At 39.9% G+C, this 23,877-nt stretch overlaps 1 protein-coding gene across 5 annotated transcripts in view; it reads right to left on the minus strand.

Annotated features, from left to right (window-relative positions):
- Positions 1–23,877, minus strand: part of akap13 (A-kinase anchoring protein 13) — a 137,239-nt gene that overhangs the window by 23,287 nt on the left and 90,075 nt on the right. For all 5 annotated transcript variants that reach the window (XM_051383118.1, XM_051383117.1, XM_051383116.1 and 2 more), the window contains 5 exons: positions 16,415–16,577; positions 8,546–8,613; positions 8,043–8,094; positions 6,440–6,614; positions 131–237 (listed from right to left, as the gene is read on the minus strand). In XM_051383118.1, the coding sequence (XP_051239078.1) occupies positions 131–237; positions 6,440–6,614; positions 8,043–8,094; positions 8,546–8,613; positions 16,415–16,577 (565 nt within the window). The remainder of the gene's footprint in view (positions 1–130; positions 238–6,439; positions 6,615–8,042; positions 8,095–8,545; positions 8,614–16,414; positions 16,578–23,877) is intronic.

Genomic DNA, 23,877 nt, shown 5'->3' on the forward strand with positions numbered 1-23,877 from the left:
ATTAGGAGGGAACATCTGCTTCCACATAAAAGACAACTTTCTGTTGATCAGCTTTGTCTGACACACAATGAAATATGCTTTCTCCAGTTTTTCTGTGTGTTCACAGTTTGTGTGTGTGTGTTGATGGTACCTTCATCAGTGAGTGACTCAGTCGAAGCATTAACTTTGGTCCCTTGATGGAGAGAGTCGGTGGACTGGGACAGAAACTTTAAGCCTCTCAGTGGAACATCGTCTAACCTAAAAGGAAAAAATTAACATGGAAGAGTTTACATAGGTCCACTTACTACAAACATCAATAACAACCTTTAATTGTACAGGCAGCTTTCAACACAAAGAGCGGAAGAAAAAAGGGTTTTCTGCAAGTTTGGCAGGTTAAATTTAAGACTAAAAAGTCTTAAATTTAACCATTATGAATCCAATTTAAGACCTATTTTACGTCCATAATGGCAAAAAAAGTACAAAGGATATGACGGAAAAACAATATTGGTGACATGTCTAATATTCTGGAGAAAGTAGTCGCCAAAGAGTTGTGTGACTTTCTACATAACAATAGTTTATTTGAGGATTTTCAGTCAGGATTTAGAGTTCATCATAGCACAGAGACAGCTCTGGTTAAAGTTAATAATGACCTTCTGATTGCTTCTGACAATGGACTTGTCTTTGTACTTGTATTATTAGATCTTAGTGCTGCATTTGACACCATTGACCATGATATTCTTTTACAGAGACTTGAGCATCAAATTGGCATTAAAGGAACCGCACTAAGCTGGTTTAAGTCATATTTATCAGATCGCAGTTTGTACATGTTAATGATGAATCTTCAATAAATACTACAGTTAGTCATGGAGTTCCACAAGGTTCTGTACTTGGACCAATACTATTTACTCTATATATGCTCCCTTTAGGCAACATTATTAGGAATCACTCCATTAACTTTCACTGTTATGCAGATGATACGCAGTTATATCTATCGATCAAGCCTGATGAAATTAATCAATTATCTAAATTACAAACATGTCTTAAGGACATAAAATCCTGGATGAGCTGCAATTTTCTGATGTTAAACTCAAAAAAACGAAATTCTTGTTCTTGGCCCCAAAAACCTTAGAGACTCACTGTCTAAAGATATAGTTACTCTAGATGGCATTACCTTGGCCTCTAGCACCACTGTCAGGAATCTTGGAGTTATCTTTGATCAGGATTTGTCTTTTAACTCCCACATGAAGCAGACCTCTAGGACTGCCTTCTTTCATTTACGTAATATTACAAAAATTAGACACATACTATCACAGACAGATGCAGAAAAACTAATCCATGCATTTGTTACTTCAAGGCTGGATTACTGCAACTCTTTATTATCAGGTTGCCCCAGTAAGTCCATTAAAACGCTCCAATTAATTCAGAACGCTGCAGCACGAGTACTGACAGGAACTAGAAAAAGAGATCACATCTCTCCTGTACTAGCTTCTCTGCACTGGCTCCCTGTAAAATGTAGAATAGAATTTAAAATCCTCCTCCTCACCTATAAAGCTCTTCATGGTCAGGCCTCTTCATATCTTAAAGAGCTCATAGTACCCTATTACCCCACTAGAACACTACGTTCTCTGAATGCTGGGCTACTTGTGGTTCCTATAGTCTCAAAAAGTACAGGAGCCAGAGCCTTCAGTTACCAAGCTCCTCTTCTGTGGAACCAGCTTCCAGTTGTGGTTCGGGAGGTAGACACCCTCTCCACATTCAAGAGTAGGCTTAAGACATTCCTCTTTGATAAAGCTTATAGTTAGGGCTGGATCAGGTGAGTCCTGAACCATCCCTTAGTTATGCTGCTATAGGCCTAGACTATCAGGGGATTTCCCATGGTGCACTGAGCTCCTCTCTTCCTCTCTTTCTGCACTCATTCATGTTCCATTAATGCATGTTACTAACTTCACTTCTTCTCCAGAGTTCTTGTGCTTTCTCGTCTCGCAGGTTCTTATCGATCCTGGTGGAGCCTCCTGCCATGGTCCTGCTAGATTGCCATTGCCAATACTGTTGTTGCTGTGCACCTGTCTGTCTCTCTCTCTCTCTCTCTCTCTGTCTCTCTCTCTCTCACCCCAACTGGTTGAGACAGACGACCACCCACCTATAGCCGAAGGATCTGTCCTTCCTAGGTTTCTGCCTTTTAACAGGCAGTTTTTCCTTGCCCTTGTCGCCTAGTGCTTGCTCATGTTGGTACTGTTGGGTCTCTGTAAATAATGTTTTAAAGAGTTCGGTCTAGACCTGCTCTATTTGAGGGTTAGTCCTGAGATAACTTCTGTTATGAATTGGTGCTATACAAATAAAATTGAATTGAATTGAATGTCGGTTTTGTTTTGTAGTAGTTGCAGCATGATCGAAACAATTTCTTCCCAAAAACACATTTAAAAGAGAGAATGTCAAATATAATTTTATACAAGTAATGTTATCTTCATTAATTATATCATCAAATCATATACAAGACATTTTAATTAATTTTAAGACTCAAAACACAGATTATTTGATTTTAGACTTTTTAAGACCCTGCCAACAATTAAATAACAGTAAGAATGAGAACCAAAAAGTGGTTTAATCGATACAGATGGAAGAAATTAATTAAAAACAGACAAGCACAAAACACATTACTTAATGCATATATTTCAGTGTGAGAATTTTCAATTAGCACAGAAAACAGATGAATGTGAAAACATCATTCTAGTGTCAAACTCAGCACAAACACGAATCAGCCATTATACATACATTATAGCGACCTGCCTAATATTTTTTAGGTCCCCCTTCTGCCACCAAAACAGCCCTGACCCGTTGAGGCATGGACTCCACTAGACCTATGAAGGTGTGCTGTGGTATCTGGTACCAACACGTTAGCAGCAGATCCTTTAAGTCCTTTAAGCTGTGAGGTGGGGCCTCTATGGATCTGACTTGTTTGTCTCCTGTTTCCACTTCCACAAACTTCTGCTCTCCTAATCTGGAATCTTTCTTCATTAACTGTAAACCTTTTTACTCCACCGGTGAGTTTGTTTCATTCATTCTGGTCGTGTTTACCTTCCAACGCAGGCCAACGTGCAGGAGGCACAGTGCATGCTCGCCGACCAGATATTGTGTGTGGAGCGGACTGACCCGGACTCTTTAGTTATTGTCCTTGGTGACTTTAACAAAGGAAACCTCAGCCACGAACTCCCCAAATACAGACAGTTTATTAAATGCCCGACCAGAGAGGAGATCACACTGGATAACTGTTACACTACAGTCAGCAGAGCTTATCACGCCATCCCCTGCGCCGCACTAGGCCTCTCTGACCACGTCATGGTCCACCTGAATCCTACATACAGGCAGAAATTAAAGCTCTGTAAACCTGTTGTGAGGACATCAAAGCAGTGGACCAGTGAAGCTACAGGGGATCTTCAGGCGTGTTTGTACTGACTGGGATGTTTTCAGGACTGCTACCAACAGTCTGGTACACAGAGGCTGTGACGTCATACATCAGCTTCTGTGATGACTGCTATATACCATCACGCACCAGGGTGAGATATAACAAAGACAAGCCCTGGTTAACAGCCAAACAAGCGTTCAGGAGTGAGGACAGGGACAGGTTTAAGGACTCAAAGTACAAGTTTAGCAAAGTAGTGAGAGAAGCTAAACGACAGTACTCTGAGAAACTCAAACATCAGTTCTCAGCCAACGACTCTGGTTCCCGTCCGGAAGGGGCTCAGACAGATAACCAACTACAAACCTAAAACCCCCCACTCCATCAGCGACTTGCGCCCAGCAAACGAGCTGAATGAGTTCTATTGTCGCTTCGACAGACAAAGGAGCAGTCCTGACACCATCCTCCGTGACACCCCTCACCAGTTCCCCCTCCCCAGCTCAGCAATAGCCGGGGCCACTTCACAACTCCACAACTCTGTGAATCCCTCCTCCTCCCCCACAGTGACGTCAACAGGCTCTTTAAAAGGCAGAACCCCCGCAAAGCAGCCTGACCAGACTCTGGTCCGGCTGCTTGTGCTGTGCTGACCAGCTGCTGACCAGCTGCTGACCAGCTGTCTCCGGTGTTCACGGACATCTTCAATACCTCACTGGAGACATGTCATGTGCCAGCCTGCTTCAAAGCATCCACCCTCATCCCTGTCCCCAAAAAACAAGTTCCACAGGACTGACTACAGACCTGTTGCCCTCACCTCTGTGGTCATGAAGTCTTTTGAGTGCCTTGTGCTTTCCCACCTCAAAGCCAGTACGGACCCACTCCTGGACCCAGTGCAGTTCGCCTACAGAGTCAACAGGTCTGTAGACGATGAAGTAAACATGGCCCTGCACTTCACCCTCCAGCATCTGGACTCCCCAGGAACCTATGCCAGGATCCTGTTTGTAGACTTCAGCTCTGCTTTCAACACCATGCGGTGCCATGTGTCGCCACTTTTCCTTCCTTGGACCAATTTTAATAGGTACTGACCACTGCAAACCGGGAACACCCCACAAGAGCTGCAGTTTTGGAGATGCTCCCACCCAGTTGTCTAATTCAATTCAATTCAATTTTATTTGTATAGCGCCAATTCATAACAGAAGCTATCTCAGGAGCCATCACAATTTGGGCCTTGTCAAAGTTGCTCAAATCACCAAGGTGCCCATGATAACGAGATAATCAGTGTTATTCACTTCACCTGTCAGTGCTCATAATGTTATGGCTGATCAGTGTACAACATTCCACACAGTGCAGCTCAAACTGTAGGAACAAAAAGAAAAACTAATTTTTGAGTGGAGGGGGACTTTTTAGTCTATTATTTCTTATACTAACATCAAAATAAATGACCTTATATAATAAAATAGTGATTGGGGGATTAAAGAGCTATATTTATATTTGTTGATCAGCGCAGCCAGTGTGAGCAGGTGGGAACAGTATGGTGAAGATACAGGACTGACCCCCTAACCACTCAGCTTCAACCATGCTTTATGAATATACACAGTAAAATCAAAACAAATTGTTGTATACAACCTGATGGCTATTTCATAAAACCTAGATAGCAGATTAAAGCATTATTTTCCAGTTTCGTGAAAGCAGTGGCACATAATTTACCATGGAGATTTATTCTGTGCAGCTAGCCTGCTCCAGACCAGGCTAACAGCCAGGCTTGTTTCATCCTGGAGCCTTATCTGTTCAGTCTGCTGTCACAGATGCATATTGTCATTATTATTTTAACAAAATACCACAGGTAGACCTACATGATGCCATTCAGTTAAGTACTGTTATTATTTGAACATTGTGACCATTATTGTTTTCATAATTATCCATATGATATTGTTACTGTTGTATTGTGTTGATCAAGATTATATTTATTAAAAGCCACTGGCACTGAATAAGTGGTCGGTTCCAACTCCTTTATCCCTTTTTTGTCACTTCAAAAATCTAAATCATTTATTTAACACACTTAAAAATCCAAACGTTGTAAATTAATTTTCACATACAACAAAAAATCCATTTATGTCAAATGCCATCAAATATTGGTTAAAAGATGATATCTCTTCACCCTGTTATCCGCACCCACATAGCATAAAGTGGATACCGCTGTGGAAACAAACAACTACTTACACAGGCCCAGGTAGCTCAGTGAGTAGAGCACCAATGTACTGAGGCTGAGTCCTTGCTGTAGCAGCCCAGGGTTCAAATCCGACCTGCGGCCCTTTGCTGCGTGTCATCCCCCTCTCTGTGCCCCCCTTTCCTGTCTGACTACAGCTGTCACTATCATATAAAGGCAATAAAACCCCTTATAAAACTACTACTTACACACTACTACACACAATACTACATTATTGTTTGCCATGATTTTCTAGCTGTTTTATTACTGTGGCCATATTTCCTTTTTTAAATAATAAACAGTATGCTTTACATAAACCCCCATTATGTATAGTTTGTGACATTTCAGCATTAGTAAATCTGTGATTGACCTTGTGGTCTGCATCAGTAAATCTCTGATCGACCTTTTGGGCTGTTCAAGAAAGCTGTGAATGTGCACTTATCCAAATTACTTAAGCTCTGACTTTTTTTCCCTTGCCAAGTGCTTGCTCATGGTGGTACTGTTGGGTCTCTTTCAAATAGAGCAGGTCTAGACCGAACTCCTTATAACATTTACAGAGTGTTAAGTTAACTTAAGTGTCCTGAGATAACTTCTGTTATGAATTGGCGCTATACAAATAAAATTGAATTGAATTGAATTGACTAGACAAGGTCAAACCTTGCTTTTTAAGTTATCCTGGATTTTTTCAAATATTTTTGTTTCTTACTGAGGACAAGGAAAACATACAAATCAAGTCAGGGAATAAGTATACACAAATTATGAAAGGAAGTCAATCAACAATGGATAGATTTTCTGAATTCTGCCTTTATAAAAATAGCCCCATGGACTGTGTGTTTGTGAGTGAGAGAGAGGTTTCTCACCCTGCTATGTTGCTGGTGGAAATGCTCTTGGCCAGGTTGCTGTGTGGATTGAAGATGCTAGGGTGTCTCCGTGGAAAAACCACAGGCAGCTGGTCATCAGGGGTGGTTACTGTAGACCAGCGTTCCCGTGATGATGAGGAGGATGTGGATGAAACAGATGATGCTGAAGATGTAGCTAGGTATAAACATCAAAGTGCACATTTAGGACTTAATATACCAGAAGTAGACTCCCATGCATAGTTTATTAGGATATAAATATAATATTAAATATTAATGTATACTATAAAATTCTCACTGAGACGGAGATATCTTTCTCAACAGAATACTGGCGTCTATTATTTCTTCACTCTGCTCTTGTCCCTTCTAACTACAGCTACATGCAACAGTAATGGTGTACCAAATCAAGTTTGTTTAACCTATTCCCTCTCATTACAAATGGAGATTGCATATATCTAGCTATGCTCAAATCTATTGAAAATGTTTAAATCAGTCATAGTATGAATGTTCTCTTAACATTTTGTAGGAAAACACCTCAATAACAAAAGGTTTTTCAGATCTTCATAATGTCTGAGACACATATCTATATGCTACAAAGACACCATTTCCTTAGTTTAATAAAAAGCTAGTAGTTGATTCTTTCTGCTTTCTTCATTTATTTGACCCTAAATGGTAAATTGACTGTATTTGTATAGCCTTTTTAGTCTCTCCACCACTCAAAGTGCTTTTACACTACGTGCCACATTCGCCCTTTCACACACATTCACACAGTGATGGCAAAGCACATCGAACAGAAACTAACTCATTCATTCCATTCACACACCGATGACGCAGCATCGGAAGCTATTTGGGGTTCAGTATCTTGCTCAAGGATACTTCAACATGCAGCATGGGATCAAACCAATAACCTTCTGATTAGGGGATGACCTGCTCTACCTCTGAGCTTCTTGCCTCTGATTAATTAGTATTATAAAGTTCTCCATTTCTATTCTCTTTACTTTAAAAACTCCCCCCGAGTGTCAACATTACCTCACTTACAGTTTACATTGAATACATTTACTCAACTACGGTACTTAAGTACAATTTTGATACACTTGTACTAGTACTGGAGTACTTATATTTTAAACTACTTTATACTTATACTCCACTACATCTCACAAAATAAATAGACTGTGTGCCAAAATCAAATCTATATTAATATATTAATAAAGTAATATTATTATTATTTAAATCCATGTCTGTCCTGCTAAGAATATACATTTAAATTTGAATTAAATTAAATTAAAAGTTATTTATATAGCGCCAAATCCTAACAGAACTTATCTCAGGACACTTTTCATATGTGCAGTTCTACACCTTATTCTTCCTAATATCATTTACAGAAACACCATGAGTTTATAACCCTGAAGCCCAATGTGGACAGGCTTAAAGACTATCATCAGCTATCCGGAGGCCATTCTCCAAGCTGCAGACCAATTAGGACTGACACTGATTGTTTGGGACAGATTTACAATAGTCTTGAATCTACTGGTTTCATGTTGTTGGCTGCTCAGTCAGGTGCATCATCAAAGTAACATGTTCAACAAGAGTTTGTATATGTTCTTACATTTACTCCTCATGTTAACAACTGACCCAGGAACAGCGTCTGGCACCAGTGACTGCAAGAAATAAACACAGGACAATTTTAGTTAAAGGTAAAACTTGACATATTGGTAAGTATGTTACTTTTGGTCTTTGACCAAAATACAGTACAGCTACTGTCATGTTCTAACACCCATACTGAGTAATACAAATGTGCATGTGCGCTCTTCTAGATAAAATAAATAATATATCACAAATTTCACTTCTTAAAAAAAAGCAGACAAAGCAGATTCATTTAGTTTTATAATCTGGATTTCATGTCCTCACACATCTGCAAGTTGTTACAATTCCTGCTGCAAGCAGACACAGATTACTACTATTAATTTGACTCCCTCTAAGTCATAAAACTGTATATAAATCAATAAATAACTAGTTCAACTTGTGTTTGGCTTGGTGATGGTTATTTTTAGAACATTTTTAAAGAAATAAAAGCAGAAATAACAGGCCCAAGGTGGGTATTGAACCTACCTTTGTTTTGCTCTTTGTACAGCCAGACAGACTCTCTCTGCAGCTCTTATGGACATGGACTCCACAGTCTGCAAACAACACATGACGATCAGTAGAAACAAAGTGTTAACGGCAAATAATATGTGAGGATAAGCCCCACACACACACACACACACACACACACACACACACACACACACACACACACACACACACACACACACACACACACACACACACACACACACACACACACACACACACACACACACACACACACACACACACACACACACACACACCAGCAATTATTGTAGGTGATTTTATTATTCATGTGTTTGATTGATTGCCTTTGTAATGCATTTATCTCATTAATAGACTCTTCCAAACTGGCAGAATCACATTCAATCTGGCAAGATAGTTTTAAAACATATAGAAAGGCCCTCGGTAATGCCAGAGCAACCTATTATTCAACATTAATAGAAGAAAATAAGAACAACCCCAGGTTCCTCTTCAGCACTGCTAGGCTGACAGCTCTATTGAGCCGTAACCCTCAGTAGCAACACCTTTTATTTTTAAATTAAAGTTTCTTTAATGATAAAATTATTACCAATAATTAATTAATCACCAACTGCCCTCAACAGGTATCGTTGTCTCTCCAAATACAGGAATTTTAACTGTAAAACCAGATATATATTTAGACTGCTTTTCCGCTATCAATCTTTATCAACTAACTTTAATCATTTCTTCATCAAAGCCATTAACCTGTCTGTTAGACCCCATCCCAAGTAGGCTGCTTAAAGAAGTCTTACCCTTAGTTGGCACTTCTTTACCGGATATGATCAATCTTCCTTCATTTTCAGGCTATGTACCACAGTCCTTTAAAGTAGCTGTAATTTAACCCCTTCTTAAAAAGCCCACTCTTGACCCAGGGGTTTTAGCCAACTATAGACCCATTTCTAACTTCAGTAAATTTCTACATAGCAACAGCTCAGAGGATTTTCAGTTAGGATTTAGACATAGATCATAGCACAGAGACAGCACTGGTTAAAGGGTTAAACGTCATGTCCCATTACTTCACTTATTCCGCTGAGTTTTTGTGGTTTCTCATCTCGCAGGTTCTCATGGCTCCTGGTGGTGCTGCTAATAGTACTGATATTATTGTAATTATCAATATTATTAGGGCCCGAGCACAAATCGTGCGAAGGCCCTATTGTACCTGTAAAGGTTATTATTTCAGTAACTTTTTTTTTGCCATTAAAGTATTTATTTATTTTTCAACAAATAATACAAACAACTTACAAATGACAACAAAACAAAAAAAAAAACCCACAAAAAGGCAGCCAAAACTAAACTTAAAGGACAACACCTCTCTACACCCCTCTGTATCACTGTATTGTTTGTGATTATATCAACTGCAATGTGTTTCAACACATGCTTAATGTATCGAGCCCTTAATATATACAAAGAAATAGTCCCATACTTAATGGAACTTCCCTTTAATATTGTTCTTCCTGGCAATCAAATATTCGTAGGATTCAGTCTCCGTCATCAGTTGAGTCCAATCTGCGAGCCCTGTGTGCTCTTCCAGTTCCTCAGTATCAGCCTTGCTGCAGTGATGAGGCCTGTGGTTATTAGCGCATGCTATCCTTTGTTGACTCCTTGTGGCAAAAGTGTGCTATCTCCCAGGAGACAGAACAGTGGAGATTCCGGTAACCTTTGTCCCAACCAATCTCCCAGTTTCCTTAATACTTCTTTCCAGAAAGGTAATGCCACAGGACATTCCCAAAAGGCATGTAAAAATTTACCATTTTCTCCCTTACACTTCCAACACCTTTTGTCTTCTACTAAGCCCATTCTGAAAAGCTTCATAGGAGTATAGTAGTATCTATGTATGATTTTGTAATGGGTAAATTTTCTTCTAATCCTAGTGGCCCAGCAAACCTTGGAAACTATGCCATTTCTCCTTACCTATTTCACATTCTAAATCTCTTTGCCATATTAATCTAAGATTCTCAGTATTCACACTTTGTAATTCCATTATATTTTTGTAAAATATTGAAGCACTATGCATTGTACTTGGCAAATCAAAAAGGTTTTGCAACATATTAGATTCCTCTATACTTCTGTAAAGTGGGAAAACACTTCGCACACTGCTCCTTAGTTGTAGATATTTCCAAAATTCACCCCTTCCCTCCAAAAGAAATTGATCCACGAGCTCCTGATATGACTTAAAAACTACACCTTATATAGATCATCAATCACACATATACCGTTCCTCTGCCAAGGATCCCAACAAAATTAGTGTTTACCTATCACGATACGTGGGTTATCCCATACGGAAGAATACCCCTGCTTGTATTGTGATTTCCCCATCAACCTATGCACCTCAGACCACATCTATTGAGAGTGCTTCAGAATGGGATTTTTTCCCCCCTCTACCACTTTAATCTGAGAGAGAGCCTGTATGGGTCTGGAGGGAGCCACCATGGCCATTTCTATATTTATCCAATCCGGTTGAGAACCATAGTAAGCCCAGTGCCTCACCAGCTTAGCCAATTCCGAAAGCTAAATTATATATTTCTACATTTGGAAGGGCCAAGCCCCCATTTTCCCTAGTAGTACATAGCTTTTTAATATTAATCCTTGTTAATCCGCCAGTTCTTTTTCTGCAACCTTCAACTGGGATTCTAATCCCAGCACTTGTTTTTTTGTCTTGTTTCTTCTTACTTTGTATTATTTTGCCGCTTATATAGGCCTTAGAGGCCTCCCACACTGAGCCTAATCTCTTAGTTGATCCTATGTTAGTGCCAAAAAACATTTTAAGATCTTCCCCTAATAAATTGGCAAAAGTTTAATTCTGAGCAATGAAACATTCATCCTCCATCTATTAGATTTAATAACGTCTAAACCAAAATGTACCCCACATTGCACAGTAGTATGGTCCGTTAATGCAATGGGTCCACTTGTACAGTCTACCGTTCCTTCTACCAGGTCTTTGGATATCAGGAAATAATCTAAGCGGCTGTGACTTTTATGCATATTTGAATAAAACGTATATTCTCTATCCCTGGGATGTTCTAGCCTCCAAATATCCACCAGGCCCAGGTCTCTCATCATTAGATTTATGGTTCTTCTGTCTCTCGGCACACTATTTGTGAAAGACGTTTTATCCAAAACCCCATCTTGTACCTGGTTATAGTCGCCAGAGATTATAGTGTGGCCGTCCACTATTTCCCCCATCATTTTATTAACCTTATGAAAAAAGGCCGGCTCTTCTTTATTTGGGGCATATATATTACATATGTTCACTTAACTTCATTTATTTTAGCCTCAACACATATTAGCCTTCCTTCATTATCCTTATGTTGTTTCAACATGATTTTTATGTGTAAGTAGTGCAATCCCACATTTATTGCTAGTATAAAAGCTATGGTATACCTGTCCCACCCATCCTGTCTTAAATTTAGCTATTTCTGTATCCACCAGATGTGTCTCTTGTAACAGGGCCACATCTGCTTGTTGGGATCTAAGATAGGACAAACATTTCTTCCTTTTAGTAGGGGTGGGCGATATGGGCAAAAAATAATATCTCAATATTTTTTGGGATTTTGGCGATAACGATAATCAGTCGATATCCTTTAAAATGTGATTAGAATTGTCTGAACTGTACTTGTGTCCACCAAACGCGTTTACAGCGCTGAGAGAGCTCAAAAACTCATTTTCCGAGCGCCCAGCGGTGTTAAAAGTTGAACAGATTTCAACTTGAAGCGCTCTGAGCGCTGCGCTAAAAAAAACGTCTCCGCTGACATCTTTTTACCGCTGAAGGCGCTTAGCGCTCTGAACGCTGAAGCCCATAGGACCCACGTCTCGGCACTAAATCATCTGAAGTACCGGTAGCTTCAGGGACTGGAGGTGTTTGCATTTTCTCTCTACCATCACAACGCGCTGCTAAACTGTTGCAAGGAGGATGCTAGCGAGAGGTCACGTGATCACGTCATGTGATCACGTAGGCCCACTAGTTGTGTGGCTGAATCCTGCCATGCTGTAGAGAGCGCTGCTGCACTGTGTATTAATGGATGTGAGGAGTTTCCGCGGGCGTTTCATTGTTTTTGTCGAAGTAATTTAAATACTCGATAATGGAAATTTGCACATCGTCAAAACAACAATGACGATATTATCGCAAACGATATATATCGCCCACCTCTACCTTTTAGCAGGGTTATGTGATACATTTATATTCCAACTAATAAACCTAAAAAAATTAACCATATCTTAAGACCATTTATACTCCAGCATATTGAGTTATCCAAAACCTACACATTACACAATCAATCACTTAATACTAACCATTTAGGGTGTTGTCCAACTGCCAACCTTACCAAACAAAAATAAAACAAAGACATGTAATGTGCCCCACATTTTGCACATATAACACTCTACCACAAAACCAACCAAACCAACAAAACATCCATGGGTGGGGAAAAAACCATCCACCTAAAAAACAATAGATGCAAAAACCTTCACTCCTACCTCCCTGTTATCCTAAAGGGAAAAAAATGTGTACATTTACCTATTTACTGTTTCCCACAGGTCATTAAGAACACATTCTCTCCTACCATGATACTGGTCTTTCATGTTTCAACACGTCCTTCCCTTATGTCTCAGGTAAAAACAGAACCAGGTAGCCTATATCCATCATCGGGCAGCCTGTCAACAGTCCGTCATCCATTTGGCATATTTATTCTTGTTCTTCTCCATCCTGCGGGTCACTGGTGCTGGAGGCTCCAGCAGCCTCTTCATTCAGGAATACCAGTGCTTTGCGGTGGTCGTCAAATCTCATCCTCTTTCCTTTCCAGGTGAAGCGCATTTGTGCCGGTGGTGCCACAGTAAACCGCACGTCCAGAGAGTGCAACTTTTCCCTCACCTCCGAAAACTTTTTCCTCTTCTCCGCCCACTCCCGTGGCAGGTCTTGGAAAAAAGAAAGCTTGCACCCTTTCCACTCCACTCCTTGCCCTTCCCTATACTTCCGTTTTGCGGCAGCAAACACTTTTTCCTTCTCCAAGAAGCACAAGAAGCGGATGACAATAGGTCTCGGTGAGCGATTTTCATCCACCACTGGTCCGCCAGGGACCCGATGCACTCTCTGTAGCTGTGTTTGGTCCACTGGCACACCCAGAGCCTCGACAATGATGTTCCTCACACATATCTCCGGGTTGCCCTCTTCCAACTTCTCTTTCAAACCAACCAGAACCAGATTCTGGCGTCTGTCCCGAAAGTTGGCATCCTGCTGGGCCACGTCAAGCACTGAGCACTGCTTTACATTTCTCTCCACTATTTGCCGAAGGCCAACGTTTTCATCTTCCAAATCAGATATCCTACTTTCAGCTGCCTCCAGACACTGTATGACACCATTAACATCCGTGCGGAGTCCCGCATTGTCCTTTTTAACTTGGTCAATATTAGCTTGCAATACCAGTAGTAACTCACTAACATGCCCAAGCTCGTCCGTAGCTTTTCCGAGCGATTTTTGCATAGCAGACAGGACGCTTGTATCCATGCTTCGTTCTTTCGTTTCTTCTTCTTGCTTGTCGCCGTCCTGTATGTCCGCCATGTTATTAGCGTTACTTCGCAGCGTTCTAGGGGGCCGTTGACTTTGCCCCGTTGCCATCTAAAACTTATATTTGTTACACCGTGCCAAAGGAAAGTTCTCAATCACACTTTTATCACTTTAGAGAAAACTCTATTTATCACATTTCGAGGTTTTGGGTTGTTCTGTTGGGAGCTCTGTTCTAGTCGGCCATGTTCCTCAGCGTGCTCACGTGACTCCCATTTTAGTAACTTTTAAATCTCATATTTGGAGGCTTTCCCGTGCTCGAAAACTCATGAAAAGCAACGCACATGTCAGTGGTGGTGAAAAATCTTATATTCTATGCAACGCTTTTGGGTTGGCCACTAGGTGGCGCTACTATCATGAGAAGTGCGTTCAGGCTAATAACTTCTGCATAGTTTGTCGCACATTCACATTGGTGAATGGAGCTGAATCTCACCATATAGGCCCCGCCCACTTCCGCCTATAATTTCTTTCCGTTAGAGTGCGAAATGTCCATAAACTACTTTTTCGTGTTCCTCCTATACGCTTTGTCCCATTCGCACAAAATTTGTCACATAGCACCTGGCAAAATAATTTGAAGAATTTTGATATTTCAAAAAATAAGCACGCTATAAAATTAGGACTTCCTGTAGATTTTATCGTCAAAACAGGAAGTCGGGCATTTCTCTACATTGGTATGTCCGATTGACACCAAGCTTGGGTCCATAGTCTTCCTTAGGCATTGTGCACAATTTCCAGCCATCGCCACAAGTTGGCACTCTTTAAAATGAAGAAGTTTATATCTCAGCATTGGCACGTGTGATTAAAATGAAACTTGGTACAATGCTTGCCCATGGCTCCCTGAGGCTCGCTAAAAAACTTGTCAACAATCCGCCACTAGGTGGCACTCTGGTGGCAGGGTAAATCACTGTGCGGAGACCGTAATAGTTATGAATATGAAATTTACAGGGCACGTGTAGACTGGTGCCTGTAACTCACATACCAAATGTGAATTGTGCATGTACGTTGAAGGGCGTGTCCGTGGCGTGCCGTCAAAGTTGGCCATTCTGAATTCCGTGGTCATTTTCGGTGAATTTTCCGCCTCGTATTTGAACGTACTCCTCCTAGGGAATTTATCGTATCTACTTCAAAATTGGTCAGTACAGTCAAAAAACATTACTGATTAAAAGTTGTGCTATTTGTGCATGTATATTAAAGGGCGTGTCCGTGGCGTGCCCTCAAAATTGGCCAGGTTGAATCAAATGTCAAACTGTGATGCCATTTCCGGCATTTTGCAATGATTTTCAGCCTTTTTTTGCATTGTATTTGAACGAACTCCTCTTAGAGAATTTATCAGATCTGCTTCAAAATTAGTCAGTACAGTCAAAAAATGGTGCTGATTAAAAGTTGTGCTATTTGTGACTGTACGTTAAAGGGTGTGTCCGTGCGTTCCCTCACAGTTGGCCAGGTTGAATCGAATGTCAAACTGTGATGCTATTTCCGGCATTTAAGGGCTTCTGTTTTAACTAACTCCTCCTACAGATTTTATCAGACTGACTTCAAATTCGATCACTTCAATCTACACACATTGGTTATCAAAAGTTGTGCTATTTGTGACTGTATGTTTAACCGTGTGCCCGTGACGACGTGTCGAATTCCACCGATTGGCCATCAAACAGATAGTAATCATATCTTCAGTGTACAGTCCCACCCTGAACACGTCCTCATAACTTCAGCGTATGTGGTCCAATCTCAATGAAACTTCACATGTGTTATAACAGTCCCGCCCTGAACTTGTCTACATGACAATATTAAGACATAGTGATAGCGCCACCTACTGGCAACAGGAAGTAAGCACTGCGTGGCAATTTTGAGCTGATTTACGTGAAATTTCATGTTTTGGTCCGCACGTGTAACGATGGCACGTGACGCGGCCGCAGCACGCCCCGAGTTGCGTGGAGTGCGAGGTCCCGCCCAACGCTGCTTGCAGCTTTAATTACTATTATTATTGTTCATTGTATGTATCTCAAGTGAGAATATTAAATACTTGTCTTCTAAACTGCCATTATGTGACATCCTGAATGTGTTCTTTTTACAGACCCTGTTAACTGGTGAAAGTCCATCATTCACTTCATCATTCAAGCGAGTGTTAATATGACTTCCCTCTGTGAGAAACTAAGAGTTAAAGGGAAATGAGACTGATGCATCACAGTGAAACTATAAAGGAGAAGACTACAAGAGGAAGAAGTGGCCACAGAGAAGGAGAGAAAAGCTAAAGGGGTGGTGGTGAGTCTTACTGTTGCAGAGGAAAGTTTCCTTATTATGCAGAGGTTTGGTGCAGTGCTGACAGGCTGCGGAAGGAGACGGACTGACTGGGATAAAGAGATGACCGTTGGAACTCTTCTTTTCTCTCTCTTTACTCTCTCGCTCCCTCTCTCCCCTCCTCTCCTTCTCTTTCTCCTACAAGCAAAAAAATATAGAAAAACAGACAATTAATTGAGTAAATAGTCTTTTGTTACTGGATAAAATACCCTATGGTAACATCTCATGCTATAAACTGTAATATTGCGCCCAACCCTTATATATATATACTGTATATACAACAGTAAAAATAACAGACATTGTTTGACAAGACATTGCCTCCACTGGCATTCATGTCAGCAACTGACCCATCCTAAGCCCCACCCCTTTTTGCTTTGTGCAAAGCAGAGACCCCACCTTCCTGGAAAGAGGCCATTATTACTCTTATACGTAAAGAGGGGAAAGACAAGACTGAATGTGGGTCATACAGGCCGATTTCAATACTTAATGTTGATTACTGTATATATATATATATATATATATATATATATAATGGCTAAAAGAATCCTCCCGCTGCATGTCGAAGTGTCCTTGAGCAAGATATTGAACCCCAAGTTGCTCCCAATGCTGCGTCATCAGTGTGTGAATGTGAATGAATGAATTAGTTTCTGTTCGATGGACTTTGCCATCACTGTGGAATGTGGCATGTTAAAGCGCTTTGAGTATTCTGAAGACTAGAAAGGTACAGGTAAGGTTATACAAGTACAGGTCAATTTACAAAACACCACTCCTGTTACATAGTGGAGTGAGACAAGGCTGTGCCTGGTCTCCACTTCTCTTTGCACCATTTTTCAAACCACTAGCCCAACACATTAGACAGAATGACAAAATTGACAGAATTGGAATTAACAAAGTAGAACATAAAATAGTTTGCTATGCAGACGATGTCCTCTTGTACCTTAACAAACTTGAAACGTCCCTGCCGGAAGTCATGGCTTTCTTAAAAAACGTTGGTTCCAAATCAGGATATAAACTGAATGTCAATGAAACTGAAACTCTTGCATATAATTTTAGCCCATGTGAAAAACTAAAGGAAACGTGGGAGTGATTTTACCTAACGATTTGAAAGTTTGGATTAAAATAGGCATTACATATGTCAGGCTCCACATCGTAGGGTGTTACAGTGGTCTAACTGTATTAGTTTAATCAATTAATGGTTATCAAAATGTATAATTGTCAAAAGATAATAGAAAATGACTTTAATTAATATTAAAGATCCTCGGGGCACCACCCTTAAATAAGGGAAACGATAACCAATAATCGATTGATCAGTCTCATGAAAATACACTATTAATTCAGAAGTCAGATTAATAATAAGAGGTTGTTATCACTTACTCTTGTACGAAATTAAATAGGCCAGCATATGTAAACACAAGAATTTATTAAAGAGATATAATAAAAGCAAACAGAGGAAAATACACTATTGTACGGTTTTATTAAACTAACTGTGTTAACCTAATAAATCCCACCGCATGGGGTGCGTTTGACTGGCGAAACAGTGTCACACTCAGCTCCGACACTCAATCTCTGTCTTTTTCACGTGTTTATTTCTTTTTATCAGCAACTCCACACATGCTTTTCTTTCAGCACCTAAACAGTGATCGTGCCGTCAGCAGGTAATCAACTGGAAAACACAAAATATAAACAACATCACTACGTTAATGGCACGGACATATTTATGATATTTAACATAAGTTACAGTCACTTTGTATACATATTAACTCACCAGCTCAGCTTCACCAGCACAGCAAGTAAGAATAATCACAGAGGGAAAAAAATACAAGGTGGACTGCTGCCGCTAGAGGGCGCTATGAACTCCCAACAATATAAAATAGTAGGAGACAAAATAACATATTTGAAAATAGGAGAACTTCACACAACTACATACAATCTTAAAGGAACTAAGCTAGAGGAAAAAGGTGTGTGTGTGTGTGTGTGTGTGTGTGCGTGTGCATGGAGGTTGCGCGCCAAAAAAGTTTATGTCCTTTGTCCTCTGACCAGATGTTTCAGAAACACATGTTGGTGAGAGACAAAGAGCATGGAGAAAGCGGGAGGGTTTGAATCCCTCTCCTTGTGTATGTGCTGAGGTTTAGGCCGAATATGTGTGTGTGATCTTAGATTAACGGTGCCATAAAAAGGGAGTTAGTTGCATGCAAAGATGGTGTCTATGTAAAGCATAACATTAACCCAACATCACTATAGCACTGTCCGAAAGACTACAGTTATTACAGTAACCTGAGTTAATTAAATCAACATCACAATACAATAAGCTGAATAAAACACATCTGTAACATTAACAGTAATTAAACAGTCCTTGTTTAGCCATTAACTCTGTTAAGTTATCTGTCTATGCCCAGTAAGTCACAGATAGTCTAATGGAGATGAAGAAGAGTTGCGGGTGAGCTGCGTGGATCAGCTGGCGGTCTTGTAAGCCAGGCTGATCAGAATTGTGGTTCTAAAGTCAAAACTGTCTCTGCTGTGCGATGTCCGCTGGCGCAGATAGCAAGAGGAAAGGCGTTTCGCTTGTTGCTCTGCAGAGTTAATGACTCTGCGTTAATGTCGCGTTGCTCTGGTAAAGTCAGCTGGCAGACTTTCTGTTTAAAGCTGCAGATGTTGACTCCCGTTAGCAGTGCGCGCCAAGGTCCAAATCTTATCACCCAGTGTGGGCGAGCGAGGTGCGAAGGGAGAAGAGAAGAGAGAGAGAAGAGCGTCTCTCTGGCTTAAATAGGGATGACGAGTCTGGGCGTTTATTGTTTTCAGTCCACACCTTGACCGCATTCCTGTACCCCCACTGAGGGGTCTGTTTACTGACAGGCCCTTTTCCTTTGTCTTTAGTCACTACAAGTAGGCTTTTTTTCTTATATACAGGCCCGACTGTAGTAATGACAATTTCTTAGTGGCCAGATTCCAACATGTTCCCTTTCGTTCAGTTAAACACTTCAAATGAACAAGTTCATGTTTAAAGTTATCCTTGGATCCCAACACATCTCTATTCAACATTATACAAAAGGATGTTATCATACGTTTTCAAACTTAAAAGGACAATTTGTCACTACAAAAGCAAGATTTCAACTACAACATTATTATAATCAGCCAGTATACCCTTTGTCCAACTATTTATTGATGCATATGAATCAAACATTAAAAGAGGGGTCATCTCCCAATTGTATAAGAGTCTGCAAAATTTGAAAACTTCCTCAACAAAATATATACAGGACAAGTGGGAAAGGGAAGGAGGCCTGAGAATCACGGCTGAGGAATAGGAGGACATTGCAATGTTTCAATTGAAAATTAGGAAGGAATTTTGCTGTTAAAATGTACCTCGATATTTCATCACTCCACTCAGAAACGTACACCAAAATAATGGTAATTCTCTTTGCTGGAGGAACAGTGGGTGTCAGATTGCAAGTCACTATCATGTGTTCTGGGAATCTCCAAAAATACGAAGTTACTGGAAAGATATACATCAAGCAATACAAGAAGTTCTTAACACACATATAGCATTTGATTTCAAAATCATGTACTGATGTACTGGGATGTTGGTGTGAAGGATGCCATCCTCTACATGCTACACCGAGTCTACTCCCATCTGGATAAGGGAAGCGGCACAGTGAGGATTCTTTTCTTGGACTTCTCCAGTGCCTTTAATACCATCCAGCCCACTATGCTTCAGGACAAACTGACAGGATGGGACTGGACCCCTATCTGGTGGACTGGATCAACAATTACCTCACTGACAGGCCACAGTACGTCAGGCTGAAGGACACCACGTCTGACACTGTGGTCAGCAGCACTGGAGCCCCCCAGGGCACAGTGCTGGCCCCTCTTTTCTTCACACTGTACACCTCGGACTTTTGTTACAACTGGGAGGTTGTATGACACAGCCATCGTTGGGTGTATCAGGGGTGACAGAGAGGAGGAGTATCGGAGTCTGGTGGGGGACAGGACAGGACAGAAGGGAAGGAGTGGTAGCCACTCACTGTGCAATAATAATCTACTCATACATACCTGGACACTCTTCTTTTTTTGTGCAATAACTTAATCCACTAAGTGCAATAATTTAACTTAACTGCTAATTTCTGCTAATGTCATTTATCCACTGTATAATAACACAATGCCATATACAGTCCTATATATTTATCTTTATTTATCTATATTTATCCTCTATACAGTTCTCTACATTTATTTTATTTGATTTTATTGTACCTGAATTTTATTTTACTTTTATTCTTAACTCTACTTTCTATATTTAGCTAAGAGTTTATTGTTTACTGTTTATTGTTTACTTTCTATATGTAGCTAAGAGTTTATTGTTTACTGTTTATTGTTTACTTTCTATATTTAGCTAAGAGTTTATTGTTTATCTTATACTGTATTTTTTTATACCTCTTTTATTTTCTGTGTGTTTTGTAAGCTGCTGGAAATCCAATTTCCTTGAGGCAGTCATCCCAAAGCGATCAATAAAGAGAAGTCTAAGTCTAAGTCTCTAAGTCTGATAGCAGAACTCATAGCTATTGACAAATATTTAATGGGTGCAGGAAACTAAAAGATGGATGTGGCTCAGAGGCAGAGCTGGTCGCTCCCTAATCGGAAGGTTGTGGGTTCGATCCCCGGCTCCTGGTGCCACATGTTGAAATATCCTTGAGCAAGATACTGAACCCCAAATTGCTCCCGATGCAGTGCATGTGAATGTGTATGAATGAATGAATGAATGAATGTGTATGAATGTTAGTTTCTCTTCAATGGACTTTGCCATCACTGTGTGAATGTGGAATGTAGTGTAAAAGCGCTTTGAGTGGTTGGAAGACTAGAAAGGCGCTATACAAGTGCAGACCGGATAATTGGATAGATGTGACAATAGATATATAGCAAGCTGAGGCTGTAACTGAAAAGAGGATGAGAGGGAAGCTGAAAGCCATCATGGACAACCCCTCTCATCCTCTCCACACTGAGCTCAGGCAGCTCAGGAGCACTTTCAGCCAAAGACTGTCCGAGCCACCTCAAAGCGGTTTGGAGGCTCGTTTGTTCCATCTGCCATCAGACTCCAGAACGCCACAGCACCCAGTACCTCCAACAGACTAAGACTGGTTTAAACTCTAACCTACGCACAGACTTTTTGCACTATTTATATTTAATTTCCCCATGTACAGTTTAGTTTAAGTCCAGTTTAATTTTCTGCTCATATATTTGCACACCATTCCTACTTGAACAATGCATAGTGTATATACTTTCATTTATAGTCTGATTTTTTCGGTAATATTTTATTTTGTGATATTTTTTTGTACTCTCTTTTGCACTACTTTGCCCTTTTGCTGCTGTGTCAATCTGAATTTCTCCTAAGGGGGACCAATAAAGGAATATCTTATCTTATCCTATACTTACTTTACTTAAACTATGGAAAAGGTTACTTTTTCTCTCAACCTGAAGTTGGACATATTCATGAAACACAGGGAAAGATGGGTACAGTTTATTAGACCTTTGAGACCAGATTTTGTCAAAATAACAAGCTTATTATTTCTTTTGGGTTACCAGCTGTGTTTTAGTCATGTGAACACAACTAAATGAAGCCAAACTGCTGCAGATATTCTTATTCATTTATTCATTTTATGTATTTACTTTTTGCTCCTATACCTATGGATGTAAAACGTTCAATTGTGTGTTCTTTCTTATATTGTTATCCTTTTAAATTAAAGGAAATGGACAATGGATCAGCCATAAGGCTGGAGACTTTTGGAACAAGAAATTCTTTTGCAGAAAAAAAACTCTTGGCTCTGTATAATTTTGCTGGCAATAATTGTAAATGTATTTGTACTTGTCAATGGATGTGAAATAACATGGATTTACTAATAAAAAGATATTTACAATACAATTAATTCAATTACATATATTTTTTTTTTATGTTCATGACTTATTCATCAATTTTAAAGTAAATCATTTTTGTATTTATATATATTTTTGTTTTTACTAGTAGAACAAAAGGAACTACAATCTGAATATCTTCATATAATCCTGCGTTGCAAATGACGATTGAATAACACTGAATCCTTGAATCAGTCACACAGCTGGATTTACCATGGAGGTCTGCTGTACAGTTACCAGCAGCTTAAGTACAGCTGCAGGGCATTTCATTAATCTTACAAATACAAGTGATCATCTAATTTATTACATTTATTTCAAATATAGATCACTGTAAAACAGCGTTGTGCATTGTTTTCAGTCCTGGTCTCTGATGTGAAGATGTGCCAGGTAAAATCCCATGTATTTATTAGTGTGTGATGCAGTGTTATTTCGTTGGCCAATCAGACATTAAAAGTGATTGTAGGAAGTGTGATTTTAATCCAATATGCTTTTTGTCAAATTCAGTGAATATCGCCTCAAAGTCGACTAGCTTTAGACTCCGTAAAATGGGAAACAAAGTAAATTGGACTGACTAACTTGTTATTCCAACCATCATTTGTATGTCAGGGAACGTTAACTGCCTTGCCTATGGACATTCAGGTTACTAGCTATTAACTATTAAGGCCCTCTGTAATGCCAGAGGAGCCTATTACTCAGCACTAATAGAAGAAAATAAGAATAACCCTAGGTTCCTCTTCAGCACTGTAGCCAGACTGACAGAGAGTCACAACTCTATTGAGCCACATATCCCCATAAACTTAAGTAGCAATGACTTCATGAGCTTCTTTTATAATAAAATTATTACTATTAGAGAGAAAATTAATCACCAACTGCCATCAACAGTTATCAGTGGCTCTCCAAGTTCAGGGACTTTTACTAATGTAAACTTAGATATATATTTAGACTGTTTCTCTGCTATCGATCATCAGTTAACTTCAATAATCTCTTCATCGAAGCCATCAACCTGTCTATTAGACCCGATCCCAACTAGGCTGCTTAAAGAAGTTGTTCACTTAATTGGCACTTCTTTACTGGATATGATTAATCTTTCTTTATTATCAGGATATGTACCACAGTCCTTTAAAGTAGCTGTAATTAAACCCCTTCTTAAAAAGCCCACTCTTGACCCAGGGGTTTTAGCCAACTATAGACCAATCTCTAACCTCCCCTTCCTCTCTAAGATTCTGGAGAAAGTAGTCGCCAAAGAGTTGTGTGACTTTCTACATAACAAAAGTTTATTTGAGGATTTTCAGTCAGGATTTAGAGTTAATCATAGCACAGAGACAGCTCTGGTTAAAGTTAATAATGACCTTCTGATTGCTTCTGACAATGGACTTGTCTCTGTACTTGTATTATTAGATCTTAGTGCTGCATTTGACACCATTGACCATGATATTCTTTTACAGAGACTTGAGCATCAAATTGGCATTAAAGGAACCGCACTAAGCTGGTTTAAGTCATATTTATCAGATCATTCGCAGTTTGTACATGTTAACGATGA

This window comes from Dicentrarchus labrax, unplaced genomic scaffold (genome assembly GCF_905237075.1).
Source record: "Dicentrarchus labrax unplaced genomic scaffold, dlabrax2021, whole genome shotgun sequence".
NCBI classification, from domain to species: Eukaryota; Metazoa; Chordata; class Actinopteri; family Moronidae; genus Dicentrarchus; species Dicentrarchus labrax.